Source organism: Ranitomeya imitator, chromosome 5 (assembly GCF_032444005.1).
Source record: "Ranitomeya imitator isolate aRanImi1 chromosome 5, aRanImi1.pri, whole genome shotgun sequence".
Classification (NCBI taxonomy): Eukaryota; Metazoa; Chordata; class Amphibia; order Anura; family Dendrobatidae; genus Ranitomeya; species Ranitomeya imitator.
In genome coordinates this window covers 248,596,692-248,611,748 of record NC_091286.1, presented here as the reverse complement: position 1 = coordinate 248,611,748, position 15,057 = coordinate 248,596,692, and the positions used below count along the sequence as shown (strand labels likewise).

Below are 15,057 nucleotides of genomic sequence, written 5' to 3'. Positions count from 1 at the left end.
ATTTATTGCCATTCCCCTGTTCATGCGATTTTTCAGGAGGTTTATGGCATGATATTTCCATCTGCACTTTGGGTTTGAATACTAGCCCGTCATTACTCCTGTTGGTGTTCCCTGACCGAATATAATATTATTGTCATCTAGAGTTAGCCATGTATTTGTTCATATATTTTGCCTTCACTTTTACGTTTGTTATACTTGACTGTCTTTGCCTCCCTCTGTACGCAGCGGGTGTTGTGTCTGTCTCTATGCCTGACCACGGTGCTTTCAGCGACGCGTGTGTGGTACACTCCCCTCTGTGTATTCGTTGCGTATGGGCAATGGCACCATGACAACGATATACACTTCCGGCTATAGCCACTTCCTGTTTTCCTCCATGCGGGGGCCGCGCCTGGCGTCTCTTCCCGGTTCTGCACACCGGTGTGTATCCATTCTATAATTATCTATCTGTATATATACCTCTTAAAATGACTGACTACCCACTTCCCCTGACGAAGCTGCGCTTAGCAGCGATACGCGTGGGGCTCCCGCCTCACCCCTTACTTGGTCTTGCGTCCTATTGACTATGGGTTACGGACTTGAGCTGCCAGCATTTACGCTACCTCTCTTATCTTTCCGGTAGTATTAGCTGTCTCTCTGACTGACTTTACAGGGGTACACTCATTGCTAGTTGGTTATTATTATGGGTACCCCATGACTATGACTTACATCTTGGTATGATACTAACAATATGTGCACATGCCCGATATCAGTTATGCTATTATTTATAGGTGCAGATTTTTGTAAATAATCCTTTGGATTTCACTTTATTTGAAGTTTACTGCATACTATTACCCCTTTTACCCCTTTTGTGATCGGGTTTATTAGATCTATGTGTCACATGTCTTGTCAGCCTTGTGTTATACCATATACCATGTGTTAAGGACGCTATATGTTGCTATATTTAGCCATTTATGCCAGTGTTTTTGATATATTGTTGCATTTTGTTATATTTTGTACCATTGTTGAGGGGTGGGGCCCATTGGTCCTACATTTAGGCCATTTTTAATGGTTTTATTTTGTGTTTGTTGTTTTTTGAGGTGCTATTAAAGACTATATATTTATTCTTATACTTTTTGGGTGTGCATACCACTTTTTGGTCGTGTCTTTCTCTCTTTGTGCTTTGTCCAGGGTTATATCCAGAGAGCACGGTTGTCTGTCATGTTTGACTGTGGCTGTCTTTCATGGTTTTAAAGGTATTGATTAAAGTCATGTTTTATCTATAATATCAATAAGGATTAAGGTAATTTGTTTTGTATTCTTGATTTCCTTTGGCCTTTAGGTTGTTATTGATTTTTGATTTTTTCATGAAAAAGAAATGTCAGAATCACTGAGATGTGTTGAATCATTCCAGATTTATTACTTCACAAATTGACACTGGTCAGAATTGAAAAATTTGGCCTGGTCAGGAAAATTAAAACCGGCCATGGCATGAAGGTGTTGAAGGAATTTACCCACTATTAGATTTGGTGGAGTCCAACCACTGAAATCGAAATTGTTGCCTGGGTTTGGGTCTCGGGAATGATGCAGTTTTTGGAAAAATAGCAAACTCTTAAAATTGCTGTTTGGGTGTCATATTTTATTTCCTGGAATTACCTACAGCAATCTACCAGCGCCATTCTTCAGACTTTGAGTCTATAATATTGATACAATTTATACTTATTTTACTAGAATTTTCTTCTGTCTTCTGAACATAAAATTATCAACATTTGCTTTATTTTAGAAAGCATTAATATTTAAAAACATGAAAGTATGTGGCTTTTGGATGACACAATGGAAGCGAAACCACATGCATGGTAAGTAAACATGAAGCACTAGCAGAGTCAGTCCGTTGTGTTATAGAGGTTTGGAATCAAATAGACAACTCTGTATACTGTATCTGAACTTCATATGAACATTCACAGCAATAGTCTCCAACAATATGTTTTTTAGTGAAGAATATAATGGGTGAGTGCAAAGGTGGTGGATTAGGGTCAGCTGTGAAATCACCTTTTATGAATGGTGAATTCTGTGCAATCAGCATTGTATAGAGGTGTTACTTCTTATTGTAATCCTGCCTGTGATGATAATGAGATTTATGAAAAGCTGTCAGTAAAGAACATGGCTTATGTCTAAAATAGCTACAGAGAAGAGGTGAAGAAGGGGAGATGGAGAGCGAGAAAGAGAGAAAGCGAGACAGTAAAAGAGAGAGCAATACCCAGGATTCCCAGGAGTGAGCTGCACTGAACATGAGCTACTGGTATTTTAACAACTTATACGTTGCAAAAAACAACCTGTAAGGCAAAATCTGGAAAATACCGGCTCCATGGAAGGCAGAAGTGAGCAGAACTGAAACATATCTAAGAAAGAAAAGAAGAAACCGGGATTAAAGAGGAATTTTAGATGACAAGCGAGAACTGTACCCACTTCACAGCACAGGCTGCATGCAGCAAAGAATATCAAGTCTGACAGACCCCAGAGCTGAACATCAAGAGGTAAAGCCATTTTGCTACATCTCTCTACATGTCCAAACCCTATAGATTCCCTCTAGAGGCCAAGCCCAAAAGAAAATGTGGAAATAAATCAAATTTTGTACACACAGAATCCTAGCCTTGTAACTGAGCCTAGTATAGAGGTCAGTATTGTAGCAGCAGCGGCTCGGGAGACATGAGATAACATCGATAGACCACAAGAGCATGAGTGGAAGAAAGACCATAAAACACTCCACCATCAGGCAAAAAACAGAAATCGTTTTTGCTTAAGGAAGAAGATAAGAGAAAGACAAATGTCCTCTTCTATAGCGAGCAGCCTTCTGCCTGGCACACAGCCCTGTGCAAACACTATAAAAACATTTTAAAATGTGGCATCAGCAGGGTCTGACAAATCAGAGTAAAAGACCAACAGAATGACTACGTCACACTCACAAGTAATTTACACCACTCTGGCACAATAGTCATGTCGGACAATGAGGGCATCCTTCAGGCATTTGAATAAATATTTCCTCATATTAAAGTCAAGGCTCAAACACAAAGAGGTAAGGCCAGCATGTAGGAACAGTGAAGAGCCGATTTCTACAGAGTGGACCACCAGAGATCCCTCTGCTGCCCAAAGCCCTAATGATGATCGCACCCACACTGGAGACCCCATAGATTGCCTGTCACAGCTGGAGAGGAGTTTTACAATATTTCAGGAGCAACTCCAAAGACAAATAACCACATAGATGCAGAGATAACCAGACTGAAGTGTGTACTAGACTCAGCAGTCCAGGAAATCAAACGTGAACTACATGAACTGGGGCAAGAAAATGCAAAACTAAGAGGAGAGTTTGCAAGGTTAAACAGCTGGACACCACCCGTAACCCAAGAGGGGGACCCAGGGAAGAAGAAAGTTGCAGACAAAGTGAGAGCCAACAACAATAACACCACTAACTTAAATAACCACCTAAATATAGCGAGCAATGCTGAAAGTAACCGAGAAATATAGGGTGGTCCAGAGCCAAACATCTTAAAAACCCCAAGTCTAGAACGACAGCGGGCCCCTACAACATGACAGAGCAGCAAACAGAATGCAAACAAAAGACCACATGGGAGAAGCCAATCACCACGTCGTGATACAGTCCAGATTATAGACTACAATAGAAAATACCTCCACACAACGTGACTTTTCTCAGGAAAAAGGGTTTCCAAAATCCGCTGCTCAACTATAGAAGAAGCAACAGCCATACAGTGGGGCAAAAAAGTATTTAGTCAGTCAGCAATAGTGCAAGTTCCACCACTTAAAAAGATGAGAGGTGTCTGTAATTTACATCATAGGTAGACCTCAACTATGGGAGACAAACTGAGAAAAAAAAAATCCAGAAAATCACATTGTCTGTTTTTTTATCATTTTTTTTGCATATTAAGGTGGAAAATAAGTATTTGGTCAGAAACAACATTTCATCTCAATACTTTGTAATATATCCTTTGTTGGCAATGACAGAGGTCAAACATTTTCTGTAAGTCTTCACAAGGTTGCCACACACTGTTGTTGGTATGTTGGCCCATTCCTCCATGCAGATCTCCTCTAGAGCAGTGATGTTTTTGGCTTTTCGCTTGGCAACACGGACTTTCAACTCCCTCCAAAGGTTTTCTATAGGGTTGAGATCTGGAGACTGGCTAGGCCACTCCAGGACCTTGAAATGCTTCTTACGAAGCCACTCCTTTGTTGCCCTGGCGGTGTGCTTTGGATCATTGTCATGTTGAAAGACCCAGCCACGTTTCATCTTCAATGCCCTTGCTGATGGAAGGAGGTTTGCACTCAAAATCTCACGATACATGGCCCCATTCATTCTTTCATGTACCCGGATCAGTCGTCCTGGCCCCTTTGCAGAGAAACAGCCTCAAAGCATGATGTTTCCACCACCATGCTTTACAGTAGGTATGGTGTTTGATGGATGCAACTCAGTATTCTTTTTCCTCCAAACACCACAAGTTGTGTTTTTACCAAACAGTTCCAGTTTGGTTTCATCAGACCATAGGACATTCTCCCAAAACTGCTCTGGATCATCCAAATGCTCTCTAGAAAACTTCAGACGAGCCCGGACATGTACTGGCTTAAGCAGTGGGACACGTCTTGCACTGCAGGATCTGAGTCCATGGTGGCGTAGTGTGTTACTTATGGTAGGCCTTGTTACATTGGTCCCAGCTCTCTGCAGTTCATTCACTAGGTCCCCCCGTGTGGTTCTGGGATTTTTGCTCACCGTTCTTGTGATCATTCTGACTCCACGGGGTGGGATTTTGCGTGGAGCCCCAGATCGAGGGAGATTATCAGTGGTCTTGTATGTCTTCCATTTTCTAATTATTGCTCCCACTGTTGATTTCTTCACTCCAAGCTGGTTGGCTATTGCAGATTCAGTCTTCCCAGCCTGGTGCAGGGCTACAATTTTGTTTCTGGTGTCCTCCACTATGGTGAAGACCAAAGAGCTGTCAGACTGTTTGAGGGTGTGCACAGGTGTCTTTTTATACTGATAACAAGTTTAAACAGGTGCCATTACTACAGGTAATGAGTGGAGGAAAGAGGAGACTCTTAAAGAAGAAGTTACAGGTCTGTGAGAGCCAGAAATCTTGATTGTTTGTTTCTGACCAAATACTTATTTTCCACCATAATATGCAAAAAAAATGATAAAAAAACAGGCAATGTGATTTTCTGGATTTTTTTTTCTCAGTTTGTCTCCCATAGTTGAGGTCTACCTATGATGTAAATTACAGACGCCTCTCATCTTTTTAAGTGGTGGAACTTGCACTATTGCTGACTGACTAAATACTTTTTTGCCCCACTGTAATCTATAATCTATATTGGACAATTGTGCCAGCTAGGCAAAGCCTACGAGACAAAAGTTCCCAGGCTGTAAGATCATCCTGTCATCTCTGCTGGTAAGAAAAGATGTCCCCAGACACATCGCCCAATACATCAAAGAGCTAGCAGCCAAGATCACTTCAACACCAGACATCGCTCACAACATCCTGCCATAAATCTCCATCACCTGTATGGTGATAAACATCTCAACAACCAAGGAGTCAGAGTTCTTGTCTAAGAAATCAAAGACATAGTGCTAAACAGAGTCCAGTGACCTGGAACCCACATGAATAAAAAACCTGTAGAAAGAGCACCACCAACAAATAGACTTAAAACGGACTATGCACAGCAAACTGGAAACGGTGACCTGTACCCAAAATTAGGCCATGGGAAACAAACCATAGAAGACACCACCCTCCCCACACAGAGTAAAGCAATTACTGACATGGAGGTGATAAAGACCACGCTTACAATGTCACATTTAATCATCAGTAGCTGTAATATCCATGGCCTGAAAACTTTAGCCTTGGGATGTAAGACAGGCAACCCAGACTTCAATCAAAAACTGAAAAACATTGATATACAGATCCTCCTGGAAACATGGACTGAAGCAGATAATGAATCCCTTGTCCTTACCTGATACAGAGAGCACTCTGTCCCTCTGAGCTGATTCAGAGAGAAAACACCGACATCCTCCAACAGCACCAAAGAGTGAACTCAGAGGGACAGAGTGCTCTCTGTATCAGGTGAGGACAAGGGATTCATTATCTGCTTCACTCCATGTTTCCAGGAGGATCTGTATATCAATGTTTTTCAGTTTTTGATTGAAGTCTGGGTTGCCTGTCTCACAACCCAAGGCTGAAGTTTTCAGGCATATTACAGCTACTGACGATTAAATGCAAGCTTCAACAGGGGGAAATGCAAATATCACCAGCGATTCCCAAAAGCAGCCAGGAAAGTCCACCAGGTCCAGGTGTATTAATTAGAGCCAGGGGAGGTTGCCACTGGGTCCAAGAGTCTGAAGGAATAAGAAGGCATCTGCAAAGCTAACAGTAGAGACCTTCTGCAGCCAGATGCTATGCGACTGTCTGCCGTTTCTGACACACCCGTGACATCACCTTCCATGACATCAAGGTGAAATTTCTGATGAATGCTGATGTCCTCATGCTGTTATCACTGAGAAAGGCATCCAAGATAATTTGAAAACCCCACATCGGCACTGCCAATCAACTGGAAGAAAGCTAACATCATGGTTTTGCCAGAAAAGAAAGCAGAAACCAGCTGCCCATCTCCCTTCATAATAGACAACTGTCCACTTACAGAAACAAACAAGCACTCCTACCTGGGCCTAAAACTCAGTTGATCAGGAAGCTTTAAGCAAGCCATAGAGTTGTTGAAAAACAAGGATTGCAAAGACTTCTATGCCATCAGAAAACATCTGTACCATCTCAAGGCACCTGTATCCTTCTGGCTAAAATGCTTTGATACCATAGGCGCAATTGCTTATTCAAACTGGTCACAGTGGGACACTAGGCCAACAGAAATATTCCACATAAGTTCTACAAACACCTTGTCTAAGGGTACCGTCACACTATACGATTTACCTACTATCACGACCAGCGATATGACCTGGCCGTGATCGTAGGTAAATCGTAGTGTGGTCGCTGGGGAGCTGTCACACAGACAGCTCTCCAGCGACCAACGATGCCGAGGTCCCTGGGTAACCAGGGTAAACATCGGGTAACTAAGCGCAGGACCGCGCTTAGTAACCCGATGTTTACCCTGGTTACCAGCGTAAAAAAAAACAAACACTACATACTTACATTCTGGTGTCCGTCAGGTCCCTTGCCGTCTCTGCTTCCCGCACTCAGTGACTGCCGGCCGTAAAGTGAAAGTGAAAGCACACGTCACCGCTGTGCTCTGCTTTCACTTTACGGCCGGCAGTCACAGTGCGGGAAGCAGACGGCAAGGGACCTGACGGACACCAGAATGTAAGTATGTGCTGTTTGTTTGTTTTTTTGTTTTACGCTTGTAACCAGGGTAAACATCGGGTTACTAAGCGCGGCCCTGCGCTTAGTTACCCGATGTTTACCCTGGTTACAAGCGAACGCATCGCTGGATCGCATCGCTAGATCGCTAGATCGGTGTCACACACACCGATCTAGCGATGACAGCGGGAGATCCAGCGATGAAAGAAAGTTCCATACGATCTGCTACGACGTACGATTCTCAGCAGGATCCCTGATCGCTGCTGCGTGTCAGACACAGCGATATCACGATATCGCTGGAACGTCACGAATCGTACCATCGTAGCGATCGAAATGGTATAGTGTGACGGTACCCTAAGTCCATCGGAGCAAATCACACAGCAACTGTGAAGCAGAACTGGGCAGATTTCCACCGCACCTTGAGATCCTGAAGAATGTGCTATCATTCAAGACTCATCTACAAAGTAGTAGCTCAGCTTCTATCATCAGAAATCCTGGGAGAGCAAAGCCCCCCCCCCCCCCCCAACACAAACCATCAAAAAACAGCCTATCCAAGCCACCAACCTGCATGGCTTGACAAAAAACAAAATCCAGAAGATGGTACACAGACAAAGTGGTATATCTCAGCGTCTTGTAGAGCAACATGAACACATCACAGAAATTGACGATATATGGACTGAGTGCCCACAGCCTACTCATCGAATCTGGACACAGGGCTGCCACTAGAAATTTAAGGGCACCATACTGGCAAAATTTTCAGGCCCCCCTGAGACTCCACCCAGGCTCTACCCGAGCTCCACCTACACCCTTCAAACCTTTTGAAACCAGAACACATGAGCTGCATGCACAGTGAACAAGCCTGTAGAGACATGTTCACACCACCAAAAGACTTGAAAACGCAAAAAGGCACAGCAAAACCAAAAACACTCTGTTGCAAAAAAATCAAAACTGGGGAGGCCTCCACCCTTCTTTTTTTGAGCTGTGCGCACAGGAGCCGTTCTGTCCAGCGTGTCCACATGGACATTCCTTTTCTGAATCCTGCTCATACAGGTATTGTACATATGACCAGGTTTTAAATACATCAGATAGGGATTACATACATTAGCTAGGACTGCTCTGATATGGGTATACCTTGACGTTTGGTAGAGCGGCTTAATATACATTTTTTGCAAAAAACGTATCAACCAAATACCCTGTTTTTTCCATCTTTTTACCAGCACTTGCTGTCGACTGTGATTTTTTTTGCAACAGAGTGTTTTTGGTTTTGCTGTGCTTTTTTGCGTTTTCAACCCTTCGAACCTTACACAGTCCTACCGCTCATTCTTGGAAAAACTAAATTTCTGCACGACATCCTCACCAATCAGAATAACAGTTCCCATCAAACACCAGATCACATACATAGCCAGCAGCTTTTGTTCTGGCCAAAATATTTTTTAAGCCGCCACTGGGACAAGGTAGACTCTTTTGGTCAGGCACTACTCTACTCTAACCTATTAAATATTTCTTAAAATATCCCAAAAACTTTTTAGGCATATTTTTATATATTTTTCTTTAAGGGAACGTCACAATTTTATTTTTACAATGACCAATAATGCCATATGCAAGAGACAAATACCATCACACCATGACCTGATGACATATTACCACCACATAGCGACTAAATACTACCACATATAAGGGAAAAATACAGCCATATCATGACCAGATCACACAGTGACCAAATAATACCACATACAAGCAGCCAATACCGCAACACCATGACCAGACCACATACTACCACCACATATCAACTGAATAATACCACATACATGAAATAAATACAGCCACACCATGACCAGACCATATACTTCCACCACATAGTGACCGAATACTACAATACTGATCACAAATGTAAAAAAAAATACAAATTGCCATTATATACAGAAGCTCTTTATTTACTGTAAATGTACAGGTAATGCAGTGATCACCAGTGAGATACACAGAAGCTCTGTATATAGTGTCAGTGTACAGGTAATACAGTGATCACTTGTGACTAGTGATGAGCATGTGTACTCGTTGCTCTTGTTTTCCCGAGCACGCTCGGGTGACGTCCAAGTATTTATGACTGCTCGGAGTTTTAGTTTTCATCGCAGCAGCTGAACGATTTACAGCTAGTAGCCAGGCTGAGTACATGTAGGGGTTGCCTGCTTGCTAGGGAATCCCCACATGTAATCAAGCACGCTAGTAGCTGTAAATCATTCAGCTGCCGCGATGAAAATGAAATCTCCGAGCAGTCATAAATACTCGGAGGTCACCCGAGCAACGACTACACTCGCTCATCACTACTAGTGACATTATACACAGGAGCTATCAGGGGTGAACCTAGCCTCTCTGCTGCCCGAGGCGAACAGCAAAATGGCGCCCCCCATCGTAAAATCAGTACAAATAAATCTGCTTTACTCTTTACTAGCCTAACCTGATGCACATGTACAATACATACACTTTTAAATAGGAATATATTTAGGAAATAGGAAAGATTTTTTAAGCCTCCACCACGACGCTCTACTCTACTCTAACGTATTAAACATTTGTTAAAATATCCAATGCAATTTAGGTATATTTTTATTTTTCAATTTTTAAAATGATCAATAATATCACAAATAGGGGACAAATACCATTGCACCATGACCAAACCAAACATTACCACCACATAGTGACCTAAAATACCACATACAAAGGAACAAATACCACCACACCATGTCCAGACACCATATTACCACCTCAGTGACAGAATAATACCACATACAAGAAACAAATACCACAACACCATGACCAGACCACATATTACCACCACATACAAGGAACAAATAACGCCACACCATAGCCGGACAACAAATTACCACCACATAGTGACTGAATACTACAATACTGATCATTAACAAAAAAAACCCACAATACTAATATCACCTTAAGTGCTATTATACACAGGAGATCTGTACTTAGTATGCAGTGTCTGTGTACAGGTAATATAGTGATCACCGATGACATTATACACAGGAGCTCTGTCTATAGTGTCAGTGTACAGGTAATACAGTGATCACCAGTGGCATTGTACACAGTAGCTCAGTGCATAGTGTACAGGTATAGTGTACAGGTAATACAATGATCACCAGTGACGTACACAGGAGCTCTGTATATAGTGTCAGTGTACAGGTAATATAGTGATCACCGGTGACATTATACACAGGAGCTCTGTATATAGTGTATAGTGTACAGGTAATACAGTGATCACCAGTGATGTACACAGGAGCTCTGTCTATAGTGTCAGTGTACAAGTAATATAGTGATCACCGGTGACATTTTACACAGGAGCTCTGTATACAATGTCAGTGTGCAGGTATTACAGTGATCACCTGTGACATTATACACTGGACTGCTGTATATAGTATGCGGTGTATAGTGTGCGTGTACATGTAATACACTAACTCACCAGTGACATCTCTAGGTGAAGTCCTTCATCTTTGCTTTTAATCTTCATCCAGCACAGACTGCCATCACGTCTTCCAGCCAGGGCTCATCTCCTCTGCAGGAAATAACAAAGTTCTCTAGAGCACCACTTCCAGAACACATTACTTAATTTTATCCCAAAGTCTAAGCTACACCAGAAGAAGAGAAAAAGCGACAGTGTTGCTCTGCACATTAACAGGACCGCCTCCCCTATTTAAAACAGTATCCTCAAAAAAATAAAATAAATACATCACTGTAGTAATAGTTTCCCTTAATTAGCATATAAAACAGAAATTGAACAATCCACAAAATAGATTATCTGTGTAGAAAGGTGCATATTAAAACTTGTCCTTTATTAGGTATAATTGTAAAAAGCCAAATTAGTCAAACAAAAACAAAGGGGTACCACAGTGAAGGAAGTGCCCTATAACCAACGAACAGAGAAAAAAAGGGGGGGGGGGTTGTTAAAAAGGTACCACTGGCCTCTCAGATCCTCAATATTAATCTGACCAGATAGAAAAATGACTATAGTTGTTAAAGGGAAAGGAAGAACAGAGAGAGAAAGAAAGAGGGGAAAGAACAGAGACAGAGAGAAAGTAAGAACAGAGAGAGAAAGAAAGAATGAACAGAAAGAGAAAGGAAGAACAGAGAGAAAGAAAGAGGGGAAAGAAAAACAAAAGAGCGAAAGAAAGAGCCAATTTTTTCAGCGATTTAACCCTTAAATTGCTGAAAGCTATTAAAATTAAGGGTTAAAGGCAATTTAAGGGTTAAAATCGCTGAAAAAATTGGCGTGGGCTCCCGTGCAATTTTCTCCGCCAGAGTAGTAAAGCCAGTGACTGAGGGCAGATATTAATAGCCTAGAGAGGGTCCACGGTTTTTGGCCCCCCCCTGGCTAAAAACATCTGCCCCCAGCCACCCCAGAAAAGGCACATCTGGAAGATGCGCCTATTCTGGCACTTAGCCACTCTCTTCCCATTCCCATGTAGCGGTGGGATATGGGGTAATGAAGGGTTAATGCCACCTTGCTATTGTAAGGTGACATTAAGCCAGATTAATAATGGAGAGGCGTCAATTCTGACACCTATCCATTATTAATCCATTTGCATTCAATGGTTAAAAAAACACACATTATTAAAAAGTATTTTAATGAAATAAAACCACAGGTTGTTTTAATATTTTATTGTACGCTCAATCCACTCGCTGAAGACCCTCGCTCTGTAACAAATAAAAAATAATAAACCAACAATATCCATACCTTCCGTAGATCTGTAACGTCCCACGTTGTAAATCCATCTGAAGGGGTTAAAATATTTTACAGCCACAAGCTCTGCTAATGCAGCTGTGCTTGTGGCTGTAAACCCCAGCGAATGAAGGTAATGTGTTATGACCTGGTGGTTAGGACAATAATGGACCTGGTGGTTAAGAGCACACGGAATGACCTGATAGTTACCAATAATATAGGACGAGCTCTGAGACGTGGGAACTCTGCTGACCGCAATCCCTAATCCTATCACACACACTAGAAATAGCCGTGGATTGCTCCTAACGCTCCCTATGCAACTCGTCACAGCCTAAGGAACTAGCTAGCCCTGAAGATAGAAAAATAAAGCCTACCTTGCCTCAGAGAAATTCCTCAAAGGAAAAGGCAGCCCCCCACATATAATGACTGTGAGTAAAGATGAAAATTACAAACACAGAGATGAAATAGATTTCGCAAAGTGAGGCCCGACTTACTGAACAGATAGAGGAAAGGAAAGGTAACTTTGCGGTCAGCACAAAAAACTACAAAAAGACCACGCAGAGGGCGCAAAAAGACCCTCCGCACCGACTCACGGTGCGGAGGCGCTCCCTCTGCGTCCCAGAGCTTCCAGCAAGCAAGACAAAAATCAAAATAGCAAGCTGGACAGAAAAATAGCAAACAAGAGAAAAACAAGCAGGAACTTAGCTTCTGCTGGGAAGACAGGTCACAAGAACGATCCAGGAGTGAACTAGACCAATACTGGAACATTGACAGGTGGCATGGAGCAATGATCTAAGTGGAGTTAAATAGAGCAGCCAGCTAACGAATTAACCTCGTCACCTGTGGAAGGAAACTCAGAAGCCGCAGCCCCACTCACAACCACCAGAGGAAGCCCATGGACAGAACCAGCCGAAGTACCATTCATGACCACAGGAGGGAGCTTGACAACAGAATTCACAACAGTAATGTAGGTCAATGACCCATTATTACCTTCATTTGCGGTGATGCGCCCTCTGCTGGGAAGAGAGTGGCCAAGTGCCAGAATAGGCGCATCTTACAGATGTGCCTTTTCTGGGGTGGCTGGGGGCAGATGTTTTTAGCCGGGGGGGGGGCAAAAAAAAACCGTGGACCCTCTCCAAGCTATTAATATCTGCCCTCAGTCACTGGCTTTACTACTCTGGCAGAGAAAATTGCGCGGGAGCCCATGCCAATTTTTTCCGCGATTTAACCCTTAAATTTAAGAGCTAGAGCGCTGAAATTTTGCATATACACACTACTAACATTAGTAGTGTGGAATATGCAAAAAAAGGGGGATATGACATGGTTTACTGTATGTAAACCATGTCTCATATCATGTCGGGTTTTGGCAGGAGAAATGAAAAGCCGGTAATTGAATTACTGGCTTTTCTGCTATATCGCCCTGAAGGAAATGTAAAAAAAAAAACAAAAAAACCTCCATAGACTTACATTGGGTTTCGAGTTTCGGCCGATCTCGGACCCTGACTTTTCAATAGGATCGGCCGATTTCACTCGACCCGACTTGAGAAAGTCGGGTTTCGTGAAACCCGACTCGACCCTGAAAAACTAAAAGTCGCTCAACCCTACTTGCAAGTCCCCTCCCCCCACTTCATCATGTGCAGTCCTCTCTTCCTCCCCTCCCCCATTTAATTTATTTTAAGAAAAAAAAAATTTTTTTCATACTTACTTTCCCGATGATCCGCTGCAGGCACAGCTCTGCTTCTAGCATCCTCATACAATGTTGGCACATACGTGCAGTCGCCTGACCCGAAGTCCAGAGAAGGCGAAGGGAGCTGGAGCCGCACAGTCATCAAGATTAGACAGCAGTGGAGCTCTGCGAGAGGCTCCCAGGCCCCAGTGCCAAAGTGTGTGCACTTTAGTGCACGATGGTGGCCAGTGAACAGAAGCATAAGAGGCGGGGTATGGGCCCCCCTCTGTACTGCTGCTCACAGGGCCCCATACAGCAGTAAGGATAGTAATGCCTTGATAGCAGCCCTGTGTGGACATAACTACAATCCCTGAGAGAGCAAACTCTGCCAGCAGTGCCTCCAGGAGACTGTGGAGCATGAAGCCCATTTCTTGCTGAGGTGAACCAAAAACTCCAGTGAGGGACATTCACTTCAGGAGGCTGTCTCATCTTCTCCCAGACTTCACCACCCTGGAGGAGGAAAATATATCGACCCATACTACTGGGGGGAAGGGGACGTAGAGCCTTAACTTGGTTTAGCGATTTTATAAAATGACTATCGTATTATAAACATGTGAGACCAGCCTTTTTTTTTTTTTTTAAAGCATATATTTAATTCAGATTGAAGACTGTACAAAACACCATGACCACATATTCCCATTTTTTTACCTTTCTTATCTTTGTAGATCTAACAAAACTTAACATTATGGCTTCAGCGTTATCGGAGATGGTAAGAAGAGGACAACTTTTGGAGCCCATATGCACCGAAGTACCTTTCCGGGACTACAAAATAGCGCTACAAGCCTGCATGGATCCTTATAGTGTCAAACATATATTAATCATGAATTAATACAGAATGTATGTCTGCCCTGTATAATTCAGAAAGAGTAGAAATAATCTTCTACTCATTCTTCCAGGGCTGGCCAGACTTGCAAAAAAACATTTAGATCTATTTATATTCTAATATTTTCAAGTTTGAATGACACTAGACATTCATCTCTAAGAAATTTTGATGTCTGCAGAATGTCAACTATGTTTTGCAAAATGGATATATTTAAAACTAGACAAAATAAAAATGTAAAGCAATTTCTCTATAAACCTGTTCATTTGTGTAATGGACACCTGTTGGAAGTTCTGTGTAAAAGCTGCTAAGGTAATGGGTTTGGGGAAAAAAGACAAATTGCTTTTATATGCTAGTAAAAAAGAAAAGTGAACAGACCTCAATGAATCTGACTATAGGCTTAAAGCTCCAGCGTTTTGTTTTTTCCAGTGCTGGAGTGGTGAATCCA

At 42.5% G+C, this 15,057-nt stretch overlaps 1 protein-coding gene across 1 annotated transcript in view; it reads left to right on the top strand.

Moving 5' to 3' along the window:
- LOC138680656 (enoyl-[acyl-carrier-protein] reductase, mitochondrial-like) overlaps positions 1–14,849 on the top strand; it is a 157,298-nt gene extending 142,449 nt beyond the window's left edge. The window contains exons 9-10 of the mRNA XM_069767966.1: positions 1,760–1,832; positions 14,455–14,849. Coding sequence (XP_069624067.1) covers positions 1,760–1,832; positions 14,455–14,618 — 237 coding nt within the window. The 3' untranslated portion in view covers positions 14,619–14,849. The remainder of the gene's footprint in view (positions 1–1,759; positions 1,833–14,454) is intronic.
- The last annotated feature ends 208 nt before the right edge of the window (positions 14,850–15,057 follow it).